The following is a 19883-nucleotide window of genomic DNA, read 5'->3' as shown; positions in this document are numbered from 1 at the left end:
ATTTTGAGTTATATATGAGCTGCTTTATTTTATGCTATTTATTACGATTTGTATATACATAAAATCTTGTGAGATTTTATGAGACCAAATAATAATAATAATAATAATAATAATAATAATAATAATAATAATAATAATAATAATAATAAAGCAGAAATGCGGAAATAAAAAGAAGAGTAATCATTTGTGTGGTACTTTATGCACATGCACGACATAAAATATTTGGTTAGCAATTTCAATTTATTTTCTCTCTCCTATTTTATTTTCACTCTCCGTTTGATTAGAGTTTTCAACTCATCTAAGTTGAGTTTCATTCTTCTAAAAAACTGAAATCAACCAATTAAGTGTATCAACTAGGAAAGATAGCGTGCAAAAATGTGTTGAAAGAAACCTGTCCCTCTCAGCCTCAGTTATCAAAGTCATGGTAACCCTGGCCCTTAGTCATGACAAACATTTCACTTCTTCCAAGCCATCATTAATAAATAGATCAGCATTGTCTAATGTCCAATATTTTGTTTCACCCCCTCCATAGGCATGAGGCATACATATGAACTCAAATTCAATCTGTTAGATCAGTTACTATAAATAGAATCAATCAACCCCTTGCTTGTTTTTTGTTCCTCTCTTCTCCTGTTATTTTAATCATAGGTAGGAATAAAAGGGGTATGGTTTTGTCTTATTGAGTGACACAAGAAGCTCCTTGTGATACCAGACCCTACAAATAGTACAACACAGGCATTAATAGATACTGGGTGAGATCAACCTCTCTCTGGAGTCAACATCTGCTGCTATACTTGTAAGATATTACAACAGTTTTGAAACACTGCCACTTGTTTTTTGGATTCTGAATCTAGCAACTGGAACTAAGGAAGGTTGCTTTTGGAATATAGGGCCTACTTGTTGCTTTTGGAATATAGGGCCTACTTGTTTTGCTTTCGTTGAACGTTCTACAATCAAGAAAATGGAGATTTAGAGAGAGGAGAGGGAGGTTCATATTGAGAATTTTGGATCTATATGTGATAAGGTTTGGTGGTTATTTTCCTGAACCCAAAGAACAAGGAAATGTTGACGGAGAACTTCAAAGAACAGCTTGCTTTGTCTGTTAGAAGCATCCAGTGGAGCTATGCAATATTCTGGTCTACTTCATCTACCCAACCCGGGTACTAACTTCTAACTAACTGTTTCCATGAATTTCAGTTCTGTTTGTGATTTTTTTTTTTTTTCATTTCTGTTTCTTGAATATGTGTTGTTTGTGAAAATACCTGAATGGACTTCATATGATGAGACACATCATGACTTGTTTCTACTTCTTCTTCTCTAATATGAACAACTCAATACAATAGCTTCTTAGACAACACCACAATTCAATAACACTACTATTCAAAATCAATTTCTTTCTATTCATGGTGCCCATTTAGCAGGGTTTTGAGTTGGGGGGAAGGATATTACAATGGAGACATTAAGACAAGGAAGACAAGTCAAGGAGTGGAACTCAATTCTGATCAGATAGGGTTGCAGCGGAGTGAGCAGCTTCGAGAGTTATACAAGTCCCTCAAAACTGTAGAAGCCAGCCCTCAAACCAAAAGGCCTTCAGCAGCACTGTCTCCGGAGGATCTCACAGATACAGAATGGTACTATTTGGTTTGCATGTCCTTTGTATTCAACATTGGCCAAGGGTAATAATAGTGACACTAATAAATCTTCTCTTATTTTCTCTTTTCACTTCATCTTTTTTACTGGATCACTAAATTGTCAAATCTCTGTATGTTGGAAGGTTACCAGGAAAAGCTCTTGCAAAAGGTGAACCAATTTGGCTGTGTGATGCTCCTTCTAGTGATTGTAGAGATTTTAGTCGCTGTCTTCTGGCTAAGGTATGATTCTGCTTTCTGCCTATTATTTCTTCTGTATTTTTTTCTTCTTTTGTTGGGACATAATGTCTCTAATATGTTATCTTTGGTTGGTCTTTTCTCCATGGCTGCACTTTCTCCTCTGTTATGCTCAGAGTGCATCAATTCAGGTACCATCCTCTTATTCTAAGACCATGACTATTGTGATTACTCATAGTAATTCAAGTTTATTAGGAAATATCTCACTAATGTGCTGTGTAATTTTCGTTTCTCAGACAGTGGTGTGCTTTCCTTTTATGGATGGGGTCATTGAGCTGGGTACAACTGATTATGCAAGTTTCCACTTTATCTGAACTTTATTGTTATTTTTCTTTCAATTCCTCCCCTCATAACCATGTTGCTTTGATTTATAATTTTTTAGGTCTCAGAAGATCTCAGTCTCATTCAACAGATCAGAACTTCCTTCTTGGATATTCTTGATGTCGGTGTTCATAATGTACATGGAGCATTTAATGCGAAACAATCTCAAGAAGTAGGAGGTGCATTAATCAGCATAACTTCTCCTAATAACAGTTCAAATGCATTTCAAGCCAATCAACCACCAGATGAAACATTCATGGTTGAAAGGATAAATAATGGCACCTCTCAAGTCCAAAGTTGGCAAATTATGGATGATGAATTGAGCAATGCTGTTCATAATTCTAGTGACTGCGTATCTCAAACTCTTCACAGTCCTGAGAACGTTGCTTCTCTTCCAAAGGGTGAAAACCTCACTGATAGTGCCAAAGACCTTCAAAAGTGCAATAACTCAAAAATGACATTAGTTGATCCTCGAAGCGATGATTGGCATTATCAGATGGTTCTTTCTACCCTTCTAAAAAGCTCAGACCAGTTAATCATGGGGATGCATTTTCAAAATTTTCATCAGGAATCAAGCTTTACAAGTTGGAAGAAAGCTGGGTCAGTGAGCTACCAAAGGCCAAGAACTGGAGGAAGCTCACAAGCTTTATTGAAGAAGGTATTGTTTGAAGTTCCTCGGATGCACTTGGATGGGATACTTGAGTATCAAGAAGAGAATGACTTTAAAGAAGCAGTGAGAACAGAAGCTGATGAAAATGGCATGAACCATGTTTTGTCAGAGAGAAGGAGAAGAGCAAAACTAAATGAAAGGTTTTTAACCCTTAGATCAATGGTCCCTTCAATTACTAAGGTAACCATTTATATATAGTATTCCCTTGATTGTTGAGGTTGTAATCCTTTAAATGTCGCTGCTGAAATTAACCATATGATCCATCCATCCCTGCAGGATGACAAAGTTTCGATACTAGATGATGCAATAGAATACCTTAGAAAGCTTGAAAAAAGGATAAAAGAGTTGGAAGCTCATAAGGATCTAACAGACAGAGAGGCTAGAACTAAAAGATCACCTCAAGATATGGTGGAGAGGACTTCTGATAATTATTTTACCAAAACGGATAACGGCAATAAATCGATGGCGAAAAAGAGGAAGTCTCGGGACATAGACGACACAAGGCCAGAGATTAATTCAGAATCTTTACTAAAAGGAAGTTCTACTAATGATGTTGCTGTTAACATCAATGAGAATAATGAAGTTGTGATTGAAATGAAATGCCCTTCAAGAGCAGGAATGTTTCTAAAAATTATGGAAGCAGTTAGCAGTCTCAGATTGAATTTTCATTCAGTTCAGTCCAGCGAAGTTGATGGGAATCTTTATTTTACCCTTAAATCTAAGGTAAGTACATGGAATCACCTTTTTGGTTTTAATTAAACCTCATCACCTATGGTGGGAAACTGGGAATGTATGTTTTCTATTTCATAATGCTTAGTGGTCTTTTTTAATTAAATTGAGCATCTTTCATGTGCAGCTCACAGGGCCAACTATTGTATCAGCAAAAAGGATCAAACAAACACTACAAAATGTGGCTTTCAAGTGTTGAATCTATCTTTGCATCTCCCTAAAACCATAACAATGCTTGTTCAATTTAGTTCAGTTATGGAAATGGCGTCACAAGTCTTGCATGTAGATTTTCTTTCAAAGGCATAAAAGGACTCAAAATAAAGGGAGAATATAGTTTTTTGGGCATGCCATAAGTTCTTGGTGATGTAAATGGACGTCTATCCAATTAAGCAGTTGTAAATGTGAAAATAGGCTTAGTTGACTTGATTTTGTTATGCAATTAAGCTGCTATGCCCTAACAATAGCTAGTTTAATTTGACCAAACAATTATATATTGATTATATTGACTTACATTCTCAATTATTATGGTCATCATTCGTCGACAGTAAAGATGATGCATCGACTTTTAAATCTAGCGCACATGATTTGAAAATGAACCTACATAGAGTACTATAGAAGTGCACGACAAATTTGACCCATAACTACTAATTAATTATCACCTCTTATTCTTTCCGTATTGTTCCATATATATATATATATATATATATATATATATATATATATATATATTTATATTTATATTGAATTCTATTATTTGTATTGACGTGACATTATATAAATATTAGATATACGTATAAAATTAATTTATATTAATAATATATTAAAGTTAAATTTATATCTTTTTACAACACTTTATAAAAATATTGCTAAATTATAAAAAATATTATTTTAATTTTAACAATATTTTTTAAAATGTCATGACTATCATAGTTATCGTAATATATATATATATAAGCTACATGCTTGCATGTAATGTAGACATCAAAGAGTACGTGGATATAGATGCTACATGTGAAAATCTGGTGATGGTTCTAACTACAGGAACTATATTGCGCTATCTCGATCAATTTTTGCAAGGGTTAGTTATCAATTTGGCATTCAAAAAATTTAGTCGTTGATAAAAAAATTCTTAAAAAGATATTATTGATAAAATAATCTTTAAATAATTTAAAAATATAATAAAAAATTAATAAATATTATAATTTTTTGTAAATAATAAAATAATTTTTATATTTAGTAAATAATTTTTTTATTAATTCTAAATTTTTGTGTCAATATTTAAATAAATATTTGAAGGTACACATAAAAATTTAGAACAAATTTGATTTTTAGATTTTTTATTTTTAAAAATAATATGGTTATTCATAATAAAAAAAATTTAAAAGATATTTATTTGATAAAAATTACTAAATTTTAAGGATGAAAGATCTTAATTTTTTAATAATAATTATAAAATTGCATCAAAATTTTGTGTCTAAAATTTTTTTTGTAATATATATTTAATATTTAATTTTTTTTGTCATATTTTTAAATATTTTTTGTATTTATTTGTCATTAACATTTTTTAGAATTTGTTTTGTCAATAACATTAACTTTTAGATACTATTTTGATAATTTTTTTAAAATTATAACTACGTTTGACCATAGAATTGGAATACTTATTCTTGGTCAAATTAAGGTTACAGTTGTCACCAAAAAAAATTAAGGTTACAGTTATATGATAATATAATTATCCCTGCATTTTATAATCAGGTATCAAAGCACCAGTTAAGTTGTTTTTGACGGGAACATATTAAACAATAAATACACAGAAAAGAAGCCGCAAAGCCGGCCATAATATTTAAATGAAAGCTTAGCTTATTAGCTTGCTTTTCAATCTTGGTGTGTGTGTTGCCATTTACATACTTTAATAATGTAAATCATGCTGCTTGAGGTAGTATGACTGCATGAGTAAAGGTGTACAAAGCTCAACATGTAACACGTTCAATCGTCTGCTATTGGTAACTTTTACTAAAAACTTGAATAAAATATAGGACATAGTCAATGCTGATGATAGAAAAAAGAGAGTAATATGAAAAATATATTATTAATGTGTTGAAAAGGTATAATACATATGGATATATATAGGTGTTAAAAGAATTAAAGTAATAAAAATAAATTCTACAATTAATATACAGATATTTATATAAATATAAATGATACTAATTGATATTAATTAATCCTAATTATTCTTAACATCCTTCCTTCCACAAATTCAAGTGACAAACAAGATCAACGAGGCGAACAACTTCTATAAGGAGACGTTGTCAAACAAAGTGACAATCAAGATCAATGTGTTTGGTGTTATGTGCAATCCGAATAGCATTACGATTGTCACAAAAAATATCGGTCGGAGAAGACTGAGAAGCACTCGAGTCTGTGAGAAGCCAACAAATCGAGACAACCTCAACAGGGGTGTCAGCGAGAGGACGGTATTTAACTTCTGCACTTGATCGAGCAGTGAATGTTTACTTCTTAGCTCGCCAAGAAACAAACAATAACCAGTAGTAGAATGACGATCAGTGGGATCACCAACCCAATCAGCATCTGAGTACGCCTGAAGGGATAAAGATGGATGGACAGAAAAATAAAGGTCATGAAATAAGGTGGCTTTGAGGTAGCAAAGAATGCGAAGAACTGCCACATAGTGAGTAGTACCAGGAGCTAACAAGAACTGGCTAAGAACATAAACTAGATAGGCGATGTCTGGTCGGGTGACAGTCAAGTAAACGAGACTCCCAACTAATTGTCGATAAAGAGTAGGATTATCCAAAATCGTGCCATCCATAGGGGTAAATCGAACATTAGACTCAAGGGGAGTAGACTCAGTGCGACTATCTCTAATCCCGACACCAGCAAGAAGATCTGAAGCATACTTAACTTGAGAGATATAGATACCATCATCTATGGATATGACCTCGAGACCAAGAAAATAACTGAGAGAGCCAAGATCTTTCATCTCAAAAGTATGGTGAAGGGAGGCTTTGAGATCAGAGATACCATCAACATCATCTCTAATAATGATCATGTCATCAACATACAAAAGAAGAAGAACAACTCCACGTTCACTTTTACTAATAAAGAGAGCATTCTCATTAGGGATGCAAGTGAAACCAAGATTGCATATAGTGGTGTTGAACTTGTCAAACCATTCACGAGGAGCTTGCTTAAGACCATAAAGTGCCTTGCGAAGGAGACAGACTTTGCTAGAAGGACAAGGATAACCCAGAGGTGGTTTCATATAGACCTTCTTTTTCAAATTTCCATTAAGAAATGCATTCTTCACATCTATCTGACTAAGAGACTATTTTTTTTACCACAGTAATAGCAAAGGGAACTCGAACAGATGTGAGACGAGAAACAGGAGCAAAAGACTCTTCATAGTCAATACCATACTCTTGCATACAACCTTGAGTGACCAATTGTGCCTTATAATTATCAATAGAACTATCAGAGCAAATCTTGATCTTGTATACCCATCTACTACCCAAACTTCCTTATCAGAAGGAGGATCAACCAAATTTCAAGTGTGTGCTTTTCAAGTGACTGGATTTTTTCCTGCATTTCTTGTTGCCAATTTGGATTGGTGGAGGCTTCTCTGAATGACTTAGGTTTATGTTGATGAAGAATAGTAGAAAAATAATGATAATAAAGAAGATGGGAGGTGGATTTCTTACCCTAGAAGGAGTGGAAGGAAGAGGTATGACGGCAGGAGCAGGATCATCGTTCGGTCTAGAATCACCAGGAGATTGAAAAGATGGAAAGAATAGAATGCTGTAGAGGTTGACTCGAGATAGAACCTGTAGAATCATTGACGGGCGGAAAATTACTGATTAAGAATTTATAATAAAAATAGAGTTGTGAGTACAGTTCTTAATCGGCAAAAATTCCACTTATCAATTTAAAAAGGATATCACAATTCAGAATAAAATACTGGGAGTAGAATTCCCAGGTCGTTTCCCAACGAGTTAAAACAAGGTGCGAATTATTGATCAAAAATTTTTTTTGGAGAAATTTGTGAAGGTTGAAAATGGAAAATTAAATAACTAAAAATTAAAGCAGTGAATGATAACAAGATGTGTTGTGTATTTAAAATAAGAAAGCCTTGGCTAGGAGAAGATTAATTGGAGTTTCTGTCCTTGTTGGTTTTCAAAAAACATAGTAAAAATTATTGCTTCCAATTAGTTATCCTCTTGCAGTTGCAGAAGAAGGTTAATTGGGTACACTAACTCTGATCACAAGTCCTAGTCCCTTCCTAGGGAAGGACTAGAGTTAGTGAAAGTAGAGTTAGGCAACAATTTCAAAGTTCAAATTAACACATGAGTTTTCTAACTCAAGGGGTTCTAATTAATTAACTCCAAAATCAAGTTGGGACTCTACTCCATTGACATGAATGCCATTTCCACAAACACGTAAAGGGAGTATGTAGAAATATGGTAAATTAAATTAAAGTAATAAAATTAAAATTGACTCTGGTAATTAATTGAAAGAAATTTCGAATTAAACATAAGAAAAAGTCATTGTATTAATAAACTCAGAATTCGATGAAATACAAATATGAGTACCAATAACTGAATGGAAAAATAAAAGAGAAGAGTAATAGAGAAGCAAACTAAAGTGATGACTTCAACCAAAGGTGGTAGCAGCTCTCTCAAAAATCCAATCCAAAAGCGATGTTAAGAAAAACTAAGAACCCTAGGAAAAGTAGTGTTTTCTCTAGAATTCAAAACTAAAAACTAAAACTAAGTGAAAATGAAAGTGTGTCTAAGTTTCAGCTATACTCCTGCCTCTAATCTGGACTTTCAGGCCTTAATCTAGGTCAAAAGGGGGCCAAGAAATCGCCCCCGGCGAAATTCTGATATGCAGCACGTGACGGCCTGTCACGCGTAGTGTTGTCCACACGTACGCGTCGATGCGCATTCTTCTAGTCACACGCACGCGTGCTTCACGCTTGTGCATCGCTGCTTTTTCTCCTGACCACGCGTACGTGTGCTTCATGCGTGCGCGTCACTGCTCGCCCATGAAATCTTTAATTCCTTGTGTCCCTTCCTCTTTTGCATGCTTCTTTTCCATTCTCTAAGCCATTCCTGCACTGTAATCTCTGAAAAGACTTAACACACATATCACGGCATCGAATGGGAATAAGAGAGGATTAAAAATAGTGAATTTAAGGCCAAAAGAAGCATGTTGTCAATCATAGCATCAATTTGGGAAGGAAAATGTAAAACCATGCATTTTATATGAATAAGTGTATAAAAGATTGATAAAATCCACTCTATTTAGCACAAGATAAACCATAAAATAGTGGTTTATCAATCTCTCCACACTTAAACACTAGCATGTCCTCATGCTAAGGTCAAGGAAATCAAAAGAGTAAATGAGGAAAGGTGAGACTTATACAATGCAACCTATCTATATGAATGCAATTACATGCTAAAATGTTCTACCTACTTGGTTAAAATCAAACAAACTCTCCAAGACAAACATTAATAGATTTCACTAATTCAAATTGCACAATAAGATATAGGTAAACTTGTAAGAAGAAAGCTCATGAAAGCCGAGAACATAGAGTTGAGCATTGAACCCTCACTGGAAGTGTATATGCACTATAATCGCTCAAATGTCTAGGGTTATTCCACTTTAGTCTCCTCTAGTCATGCTTTCTAAAACTTTGTTCTTCATCTAACCAATCAACAAATATTTAGTGTACTAATGCAAACATCATGAGGGCTTTTCATGGTTGTAATGGGGCTAAGGTAAGGGTGAAGATATATGTATGGCTAAGTGAGCTATGATTTAAATCTTTGACTAACCTAAGTTTTCACCTAACACATACACACACTTTATATAATTCTCAAATCATGCTTAGCTACCCAAATTCTCATTTTTGCAAAATTTCACACACTCATTTATTAGTTTTAATTCCATCACATATGCATTGATCTTTTTATTGAACTTAACAGTGGGATAATTTTGTCCCCTATTCATTTATTCTTTTTTTCTTTCTTTTTTCTCTTTTTTTATTTGAAAGTATAATATATCAATGCATATGGTTTCTCTAATTTTACACGAGTGAGCACCCGAATTCCCAATATTTGTCGATAAGAGCAAAAATACATTCTCATCAACCATAGTTTCCACATTTTCCCAAAATTAGTTGACACACAATCTCTATCTTAAGCTAACCAAAGACTCAAATAGGGTAATTAATTATTTTTCCACTTAAGACTAGTGATGTGATAATATAAAGAACAAATGGGGGTTAAAAAGGCTCAAAGTGGCAAACAAAGGTAAATGAAATGGTAGGCTATTTGGGATAAGTGAGCTAATATCAAATGATGGCCTCAATCAATGTATACATGAATATACACTAAACAATAGACATATAGAATGGAACAATCCAAAGATTGCAATCATAGAGAAGAAAACACATAAGAAGAAAAATCATGATTAAATAATGTAACCATATAATTAAACTCAAAATATCACAGGTTGTGTGTTCTTAGCTCTAAACTATGTTCCAAATTAAAATCTTCAAACAAGTTTAGCAAAATTTTTATTTGAATTAATGAAATATTATAGAATAGTGTCTTGAGAAAGAATATATCAGTCAACCAAATAGTACTTAAATGCAAACAACTACTACTAGTCATGCAAGTTATTCTATATAACAAAACAAAAAAACTAAAATATTGGTGTTGAAAGAGAGAGAGAGAGATGTTACCTTCGGAAGTCATTCCGACCTCCCCACACTTAAGGTTTGGCACGGTCCTTCGTGCCGTCAGTGATGAAAAGAGTGGTGTTGGGAGCATCGCTTCCACCGTCCAACTGATCATGGCTCTCCATGCTACGAGGCGAAGTGGAGTCCGGGGTGTCAGTATCTTCTCGAGGTTGGTGAGTGCCAACAATCAGCTCCTTCAGGTAGTGATATCGGCGCTTGTTACGGTGCTCTATTTGCTTAGCCCACCGGTCTTGCCGGTCCAACCTCTCAAGGATCTGAAGGAGCAGCTGATTAGTTGAAGGTGCCTGTGGTGTGGATGTTGGTGGAGTGGAGGGAGAAGGAACGTTAGGTGCTGGGCCATTTGTCCGGCTTGCAGTAGGTGCTAGAGGCCTGATGTACTTCCCATTGGGGACATACTAATCATCTCAAGGAATCATGGCCTTTGTGTCTCTAGCCCGATAAGGGACTCCCGCTGCAGATACCAAATCTGTAACTAATGCGGGAAAAGGTAGGTTGTCCGCTATTTGTACATGTTCCATGGATGCCGGATGAGTCGGGGCAAGTGCAGTAGTTGCGCTGTTAGAATGCACCAGATTAGGACGGCCATGTCAGTAGTGAAGGTTGACTCGTGGGTGCTCAGAAGGACGTAATAAGACAGAATCTGAGCCCACACATGGGCCTCGAATGTAAGTGCAGTGGCGGAGATGCCCTTAGGTTTAGCCCGGTATTGTCCATAGATCCATTTGCTGCCAGGTAGGGCGATGACGCCAAGGTCGCTTTTCCAGTCAAACTGGTATGCTTGTCGTTCTAGCTGGCCTGCTTGATAATCATCCAATTCCTCTGGGCTAGGTAGAAAATCCAATATCTTCTGAATGGTACCTTCGGAGACAGGGACTTGCTTTTGGTGAACATAGACATACTGCAAGGTGGGCAAGTGAAACTTTGAGTAGAATTCAACTACCCAAGATAAGTTGGCCTCTTGTGGCTACCTTCTTAAGAATCCCCACTGTCTTCTTTCGATGCGGGGCTCCACAAAGTCAACAAAATGTGTCGGAAGAATAAGGAGGTGTTCATTATTATAGTTCCTTTCTGCCAGAAGGGGGAACATCTGCTCACAGTAATGGTTGGTGAACCGTGCGGAATCCCGTGCAGAAAATGCTTTTTTCGCTTCATCCACTCGGATGATCCTCTTCACCCTCTTAGTAGGAGGCTTGATTGTTGTGGAGGGTTGTTCCTTAGCCGGTGCTCTTTTAGTTCCTCTCCTTGCCGGTGTCTTGTTAGAAGCTTTCTCTTTTTTCATTTTGGTGGCCATCCTGAAAAAGGAAGAAAAAAAAGGGATATCAAATTTAAATAGATAAAACTGGAAGGAGGGAGGTCCAAGTGATAATCAATGCCAAAGGAGAAGATAGTGTCTGAAATACATTGTCGCGATAATATGCAAGTAGGACATCAAGTAACATCATGAAGGCGTATCATAAGAACTAGATGCAAGAGGATTAAAAGCATGCAAGTAAAAGCATGAGAAGCTGGTACACGAAATTGTGATCATCAACAATGGCTCCAATGACTTGGTAGCGCTCTCAAACGTGAATCACACTTTGTCACAACTCCGCACAACTAACCAGCAAGTGCACTAGGTCGTCCAAGTAATAAACCTTATATGAGTAAGGGTCGATCCCACGGAGATTGTTGGTATGAAGCAAGCTATGGTCATCTTGTAAATCTCAGTTAGGCGGATTCAATTGGTCTATAATGGTTTTCGAAAATAATAATAAATAAAGCATAAAATAAAGATAGGAATACTTATGTAAATCATTAGTGGGAATTTCAGATAAGTGTATGGAGATACTTTGTCCCTGTTGAATCTCTGCAACATACTGCTTTCTTACTTTCAATCCTTCATACTCCTTTCCATGGCAAGCTGTATGTAGGGCATCACCGTTGTCAATGGCTACTTCCAATCCTCTCAGTGAAAAAGGTCCAAATGCTCTTGTCACAGCACGACTAATCATTTGATAGTTCTCGATCATGTCGGAATAGAATCCATTGATTCTTTTGCGTTTGTCATCACACCCAACAATCACGAGTTCGAAGCTCGTCACAGCCATTCAATCCCTGAATCCTACTCGGAATACCACAGACAAGGTTTAGACTTTTCGGATTCTCAGGAATGGCCGCCAATAATTCTAGCTTATACCACGAAGATTCTGATTAAGGAATCCAAGAGATACTCGCTCTTTCTAAGGTAGAACGGAAGTGGTTGTCAGTCATGTGTTCATAAGTGAGAATGATTATGAGTGTCACGGATCATCACATTCGTCATGTTGAAGTGCAACGAATATTTTGAATAAGAATAAGCTGAATTGAATAGAAAATAGTAGTAATTGCATTGAAACTCGAGGTACAGCAGAGCTCCACACCCTTAATCTATGGTGTGTAGAAACTCCACCGTTGAAAATACATAAGTGATGGTGGTCCAGGCATAGCCGAATGGCCAGCCCTCCCAAATATGATCAAAGATGTGAAATCCCAGATGTCTAATACAATAGTAAAATGTCCTATTTATACTAGACTAGCTACTAGGGTTTACAGAAATAAGTCTAAGTGCAGAAATCCACTTCTGGGGCCCACTTTGGTGTGTGCTTGGGCTGAGCTTGAGCTTTACACGTACAGAGGCTTCTCTTGGAGTTAAACGCCAAGTTGTAACGTGTTTTTGGCGTTTAACTCTGGTTTGTGACTTATTTCTGGCATTTTACTCCATAATGCAGCATGGAACTGGCGTTGAATGCCAGTTTACATCGTCTAAGCTCGAACAAAGTATAAACAATTATATATTGCTGGAAAGCTCTGGATGTCTACATTCCAACGTCGTTGAGAGCGTGCCATTTGGAATTTCGTAGCTCCAGAAAATTCATTTCTAGTGCAGAGAGGTCAAAATCCAACAGCATCAGCAGTCCTTTTTCAGCCTGAATCAGATTTTTGCTCAGGTCCCTCAATTTTAGCCAGAAAATACCTGAAATTACAGAAAAATACACAAACTCATAGTAAAGTCTAGAAATGTGAATTTTTCATAAAAACTAATGAAAACATCCCTAAAAGTAGCTAGATCCTACTAAAAACTACCTAAAAACAATGCCAAAAAGCGTATAAATTATCCGCTCATCAGAAGCATAGCTCAAGCATCAATAGCAAAATGATTATCACATGTAACAAAATAATGAGCACTTTCATGTTGACAATTAATGACTAATATACTCAATACACAATGGATTGCAAGGTTTTGTGAAAAAGAGGCACTAAAATATAAGAATAAAGTAAAAGAGAGATCAAAATGCCATGAGAGTTTTTTCACAAACACTTGGTATGCAATTGAAAAGTTCAAAATAACGTAATTAATCCAAGCATGTATGAGACCTAGAACAAAATGTCAATTGTCAAATCACTCCTCATAATATCCACAAGCAAATATATAGCAAAAGAATCACCCAAATAAATCTTTAACACAAACATAATCATGAAAAAATAAGGAGAAGAAGAGAGAAAGAAAAAGAACCTTAAGAAGAAGATGATGAAAATAGGGAGGTAATTGAGAGTGAGAGTGAGAGAAGAGTATTAAGAATGGAGGAAGAAGAAATTAAGAAAGAGAGAAGAAGAAGAATGAATAAGAGAGGATTAAAATTTGAAAAGAAAAGAAAAGAAAAGGGGTTGGAAAGAAAATAGAACAGGGCAACGCTGAATAAGTGACGCGGCGCATATGACGCGCAGGCGTCGCCCACGCGTACACATGGGTGAGCTAAAAGGGAGAGACGCGTAAGCATCGGTCACGCGTACGCGTGACCAGGATTCGTGCCAAATGCGCGAATCTAGCCTCACTCCTGCACGAATCTCTATACAATTACCATTTTACGCCATTTTTCACATCCACGTGTACGCGTATATCATGTATGCGCGTGGGTTTTGAAAATTATAGACGATGCGTAAGCGTCGGTCACGCGTACACGTGACCACTAGTCGTGATAGACGCACGATTCCAGCGCTATTGCATCACAACTTTTTGTCAAAAATACTATTTTCTACCGATTTTCATACCACGCGTAATCGCAGGGGACGCGTACGCATCAGTGCACATGTACGCGTGGGTAGCTTATGCACCAAGAACCCCTTCTGCACGCTTCCAGCCTAACTCTCTGTAACTTTTTATAAAATTCGAACCTCCAAGGGACGCGTGCGCGTCATAGACGCGTATGCGTCAAAGGCTTCTTTTCTTTTTTTATTTATTATTATTTTTTGTTATATATATATGCAGAAGTAAATATGCAAAACTGAGAAATAATACTAGTATGAATGAAATGAAACTAATAAAAAGAGAAGATCATACCATGGTGGGTTGCCTCCCACCTAGCAGTTTTCTTTAACGTCCTTAAGTTGGACGGTCCATGAGCTCAGTTCTCTTCTTGTGCTGGATCTTTCAAGAGGAAGATCTCCAACTCCTTGTTGCTCTTCATCTTCTCACCATGATATAGCTTCAAGCGGTGGCCATTTACCTTGAAGAAGGTGGGGCTTGACGGATGGCTCAGGTGGAAGAATCCATAAGGCTCAGCCTTCTCCACCCTGTAGGGTCCTTCCCACCTTGATCTCAACTTTTCTGGCATGAGTCTCAGCCTTGAGTTGTAGAGGAGGACCAGATCCCCAGCTTTAAACTCTCTCCTCTTGATATTCTTGTCATGCACCACCTTCACCTTTTCCTTGTAAAGTCGTGAGTTCTCATACGCCTCTAGTCGAAGGCACTCTAATTTCTGAAGTTGCAGCTTCCTTTCAATGCCAGCTCCCCCCAATCCTAAGTTGCATTCCTTCATCGCCCAATATGCCTTGTGTTCCACCTCCACTGGACGGTGACAAGCCTTCCCACAGACGAGGCGGAATGGACTCATTCCGATGGGAGTCTTGTATGCAGTCCGATAAGCCCAAAGCGCATCTGCTAGTCGAGCACTCCAATCCTTCCTGTGAGGCTTCACAATCTTCTCTAATATGCGCTTGATCTCCCTATTTGACACCTCGGCTTGTCTATTGGTCTAGGGATGGTAAGCTGTCACCACCTTGTGAATGATGCCTTGTTTCTTCAGCAGACCTTTCATTCTCCTATTATAGAAATGAGAGCCTTGATCACTCACGATTGCTTGTGGTGATCCAAAGCGACAAATGATATTATTCATAACAAAATAAACAACAATGTTAGCATCATCAGTACGGGTAGAAATTGCTTCCACCCATTTAGAAACATAATCTACAGCTAACAATATGTATAAGAAACCATTAGAATTTAGAAATGGACCCATGAAGTCAATACCCCAAACATAAAAAATCTCACAGAACAACATAAGTTGTTGGGGCATCTCATCCCTCTTGGATATATTCCCAAACCTTTAGCATTGGGGGCAAGAGTCACAATATATGCTAGCATCCTTAAAAGTGTGGGCCACCAGTTTTTGCGTCATAAATAGTAAATAGGAACTCAAAGCATCTCTCTCTTCTCCTTTAGGAGGAACTATCTTTAGTCCCTGTTGTGGTTCCACTTAATTAATTAATTAAAGTAATTAAAATTAATATAGTGACTATTTTCTTAATAATATTACTTAAATTTAAAAATTTAAAAATTTAAAAATAATTCACTATTAAAAAATATTAATATTAAAAAAAATCATATGTAACAATAATACACAATATAATTTGAGATTATACTAATTTGTAAAATTACTTAATATAAAGAAAAATATAGTTAAGCTCTACAGTTGACGACAAGCATTGTGAAATTGCTATATGTGTTCAATCAAGTCCTCTTTCAACTGTCTATGCTGCTGCCTATTTTGAAGTTTGGCATTTCTTAGGAGAAATTGATGGTATGGTGCAAAATCTTCCTCTCCCACCTGAGGTTGTGATAAGCCGTTTTCGACATTGTTATACTCTAAGTCTTGAGCAAAATTTCCTACAGAAGTGTCTTTTTCATCCTCAACAATCATATTATGAAATATAACACAAGCTCTCATTATGTTTTCAAACTTCCTCTTTGCCCAAAAGTGTGCTGGACCATGTATAATTGCATAGCAATCTTGCAAAACTCCGAATGCTCGCTTTTCTTTGCCCTTCTTGGTATTATACAAATAACTTACGTTTCTCTCCTTGTGGCTTTGATATTGATTTGACAAATGTGGACCATTCAGGATAAATATCATCTGCTAAATTGTATTTCATAGTATAATTATTACTATTAATAGTATAATTTACCTCTGGAGTATGGTTATTTAGAATATCATCGAATACTAGTGAACGATCTAACACATTGATGTCGTTATTTGAACCAGAAACTCCAAAAAACCCATGCCATATCCAAAGGTTTGAAGATGCTACAACCTCAAGTACTATGGTTACAACCCCACAATAACCACTCATGTACATACTTTTCCCCGCCTTTGGACAATTTTTCCATTGCCAATACATGCAGTCAATGCTACCCCAACATGCTAGGAAAGCCACGACCCTCCGCCATTTGTAGCAGGTGTCGTACATCATTTGAATTTGGTTTTTTTAGGCATTCATCCTCGAACACCAAAATGATAGCTTCAACAAATTTTTTCGAGCATTCAATTGTAGTTCTCTTGCCTATGCGCACATAATCATCAACAACATTACTTGCTACGCCAAATGCTAACATCCCTATCACAGCGGTGCATTTGAGAGACATTTGAAAAAGCGTCTACTATCCGAAGGAACACATGTCTTCTCATTCGAAATCTCCATCAAAAAATGTCAACATTATACATCGGCTCATCTACAAAGTAATCTTGGAAAAGGCAATCATGTCCTGCTTTTTTATCTCTGTTGATCGATCTACGAGGAGTTGGGATAGAGCTTCTATCGGTATCTTCTTCTTCTGAACCATCGAATAAACACTCATCGATCCAATTATCCATAAGTGATTTATCTTGTCATCTTCTTTTACCATACAAAGTCTCATTAAACAAATCATCAAAATTTCTAGCCATATCTTGAAAAGTATTTTTTAGTATTCTTTTGAGGTGAGAAACTAGAGTTGAAATGGAGTTGCTGAATGATTGATAGTTGATATTTATAAGAATGTCTGCAACAAGTGGCTACTTCTCAACGGCTAGTTTTGCAACGGCTACTTAACGGCTAGTTTTTTCTTATCAAAGTTTAGAACAGATAGTTTTGCAATGGCTACTTAACGACTAGTTTTGTCTTGTCTAAGTTTAAAACGGCTAGTTTTGCAATGGTCACTTTCATAAACAATAATGACATAATAATATTGACTAATTTGAAAACTTACATCACAAATAAATAAAACATACTATATCACATAAGGTAATATGCAATAAAAATAAAACATACTACTTAACTCTACGAATACAAGGAACCATTAAGTAAACCACTTATTGATTATTTTCTCACATGCAATCTCATGAAGAGCTCGTCGTTTTTCACACATTATAAATATGTCAGCATTAAGTATTTGCATATCCATTTCTCTTTTCCTTTCCTTAGCCATCCTTTTAATTTCCCTTTTCTTTCCATTTATCTCTATTTCATTAATGTACCTCTAAGTTTGTAATTCTCGTTCTTTCATCACCGCTTGAATTTGTAACTCCTTTTCTTCGATTGCTATAATCTTGGCACTATGTTCCCTCTCCTCTTCTCTTTCTTTTTCCCTATCCATTAGTTTCTTTTCTCTAACATTTTTAATATCTTCCATAAGAGATAGTTTTTTAACAACTGATGATTTCTTTTCACTAAGAGCTTCAGACATTTGTTCTTTTTCTTTACCTTTTCTCTTGCTCTTCTTTGATCTTTGTAGGTGAATGGGAGAGTCCACACTAGTTTCGTCAGCCAATGGTGTTTCTGGATTTGATGATGATGAGTATGCTCCAGTTGCACTAATCTTCGTTCTCTTTGAGCCTCCACTATGTGTAGGTAGTTGGCTTCTCCATTTTTACTCTAAACGAAGCATATTCCAATGCCTCTCAAAAGTGAATTTTTTACCATAATTTATGGAATAAAGTTTATAGGCCAACTACTTTATATCATCAGCGTTCGAACCACTCCTTATGTTTCGACTAACTTGATCGTAGCAACAATCAAATTGTGCAACTACCTTGTTGATCTTATACCATCATTTCTTACATGCAACTGTCCCCTTTTTCATGTCGGTGTTGAATTGTATATAATAGCTGTGAATTTGACTCCAAAATGTTTCGCCCTTTTGGTCGGTACCAACTATAGGATCAATTGAAACATTCAACCATGCACTGATCAACATCTCATCCGCTTTCCAATGCCAGTTTGAATATTATCTTGCCTACGATTTTTAATATCACCACTAGCTTCGTTTCTCTTCTTCCTTGGCCGAGTTTCTTGAGAGAAAGTCATGAAACTTCCATCGACATCCAAGCTTCAAGGTTCGTTTCTTGAGCTCTAAAACTCCCACAAAAAATCTAAATTGATTAAAGTAGTTTTCTCTTCTTTCTCTACATATTCATACCAGATTTCACAAGGTAAGGTAAAGTATGATGGTTGTTCTTCCTCCCTGAATGGTTCGGCCATGGTTAACCATAGTTAAACTTGTTGTTTTTTATGTTATTGCTTAGGATCTTGTCTAGAAACCTTGTTGACCAAGAAACCTTCATTTTCAGCTTGAGAAAGGTCAGAAAATCTCTCCAATGAAGGTTCAGCCTTCACATGTTCTTTGGTTTAAAATTTGTTTTGACTGAAAACTAGGTAAAAAGTGAGCTAAGAATCACTTAGAAAAATCGGTTATTGGTGGCTGAATCAAGAGGTAAGATTCGGCTAAATTATTAAGGATTAATTCTGTTGCTATTATGTGATTGTTAAATTGATGTTTGATGTTTGAAATTGGATGATTATATGCCCATAATCTTATTATTCTCTTCATAAAACACCTAAGGAGATGTAAGAACAGGCTGAGAAACACAAAGAAGAAAAGATGATAAAATACCTAAGGAGAGGCAAGAACAAGCTGAGAAAACAAAAAAGAAAAGAAGATAGCGAACGAAAACAAAACATCAATGACGAACAACAAAAGTTATAAGCTGATCATCTGCTGCCAGGGGTAGGCAGATATATGGTGGTATGCCCACCGAAAATGCTTTCTGATGAGCGGATATTTTATACGCTTTTTGGTAGTGTTTTCATATAGTTTTTAGCATGTTTTATTCACTTTTTGTTATGTATTTATTAATTTTTATTCAAAAATCACATTTCTGGACTTCACTATGGGTTTCTGTGTTTTTTTGCAATTTCAGGTATTTTCTGACTGAAATTGAGGGACCTGAGCAAAAATCTGATTCATAGGCTGAGAAAGGACTGCAGATGCTGTTGGATTCTGACCCTTCTGCACGCGAAGTGGATTTTCTGGAGCTACAGAAGCTCAATTGGTGCGCTCTCAATTGCGTTGGAAAGTAGACATCTTGGGCTTTCCATCAATGTG

General features: G+C 36.1%; 1 protein-coding gene across 3 annotated transcripts; it reads left to right on the top strand.

Moving 5' to 3' along the window:
* The first annotated feature begins 365 nt into the window (after positions 1–365).
* On the top strand, positions 366–4116 carry LOC130970070 (transcription factor GLABRA 3). 3 transcript variants are annotated; one of them, XM_057896036.1, is made up of 9 exons: positions 366–796; positions 891–1160; positions 1419–1676; positions 1775–1871; positions 2003–2017; positions 2123–2179; positions 2269–3057; positions 3154–3600; positions 3734–4116. In XM_057896036.1, the coding sequence occupies exons 2-9, from the start codon at positions 1063–1065 to the stop codon at positions 3803–3805; spliced, it is 1833 nt and encodes a 610-aa protein (XP_057752019.1). In that variant the 5' UTR covers positions 366–796; positions 891–1062; the 3' UTR covers positions 3806–4116. The 3 variants fall into 3 exon arrangements, with proteins under 3 accessions (XP_057752019.1, XP_057752018.1, XP_057752020.1); XM_057896035.1 differs by having other exon boundaries at positions 366–1160; XM_057896037.1 differs by having other exon boundaries at positions 370–1160; positions 1422–1676.
* The last annotated feature ends 15767 nt before the right edge of the window (positions 4117–19883 follow it).

The sequence above is a fragment of the Arachis stenosperma genome, chromosome 3 (assembly GCF_014773155.1).
Source record: "Arachis stenosperma cultivar V10309 chromosome 3, arast.V10309.gnm1.PFL2, whole genome shotgun sequence".
In the NCBI taxonomy this organism is placed as follows: domain Eukaryota; kingdom Viridiplantae; phylum Streptophyta; class Magnoliopsida; order Fabales; family Fabaceae; genus Arachis; species Arachis stenosperma.
This window is presented reverse-complemented; position numbering and strand designations above follow the sequence as displayed.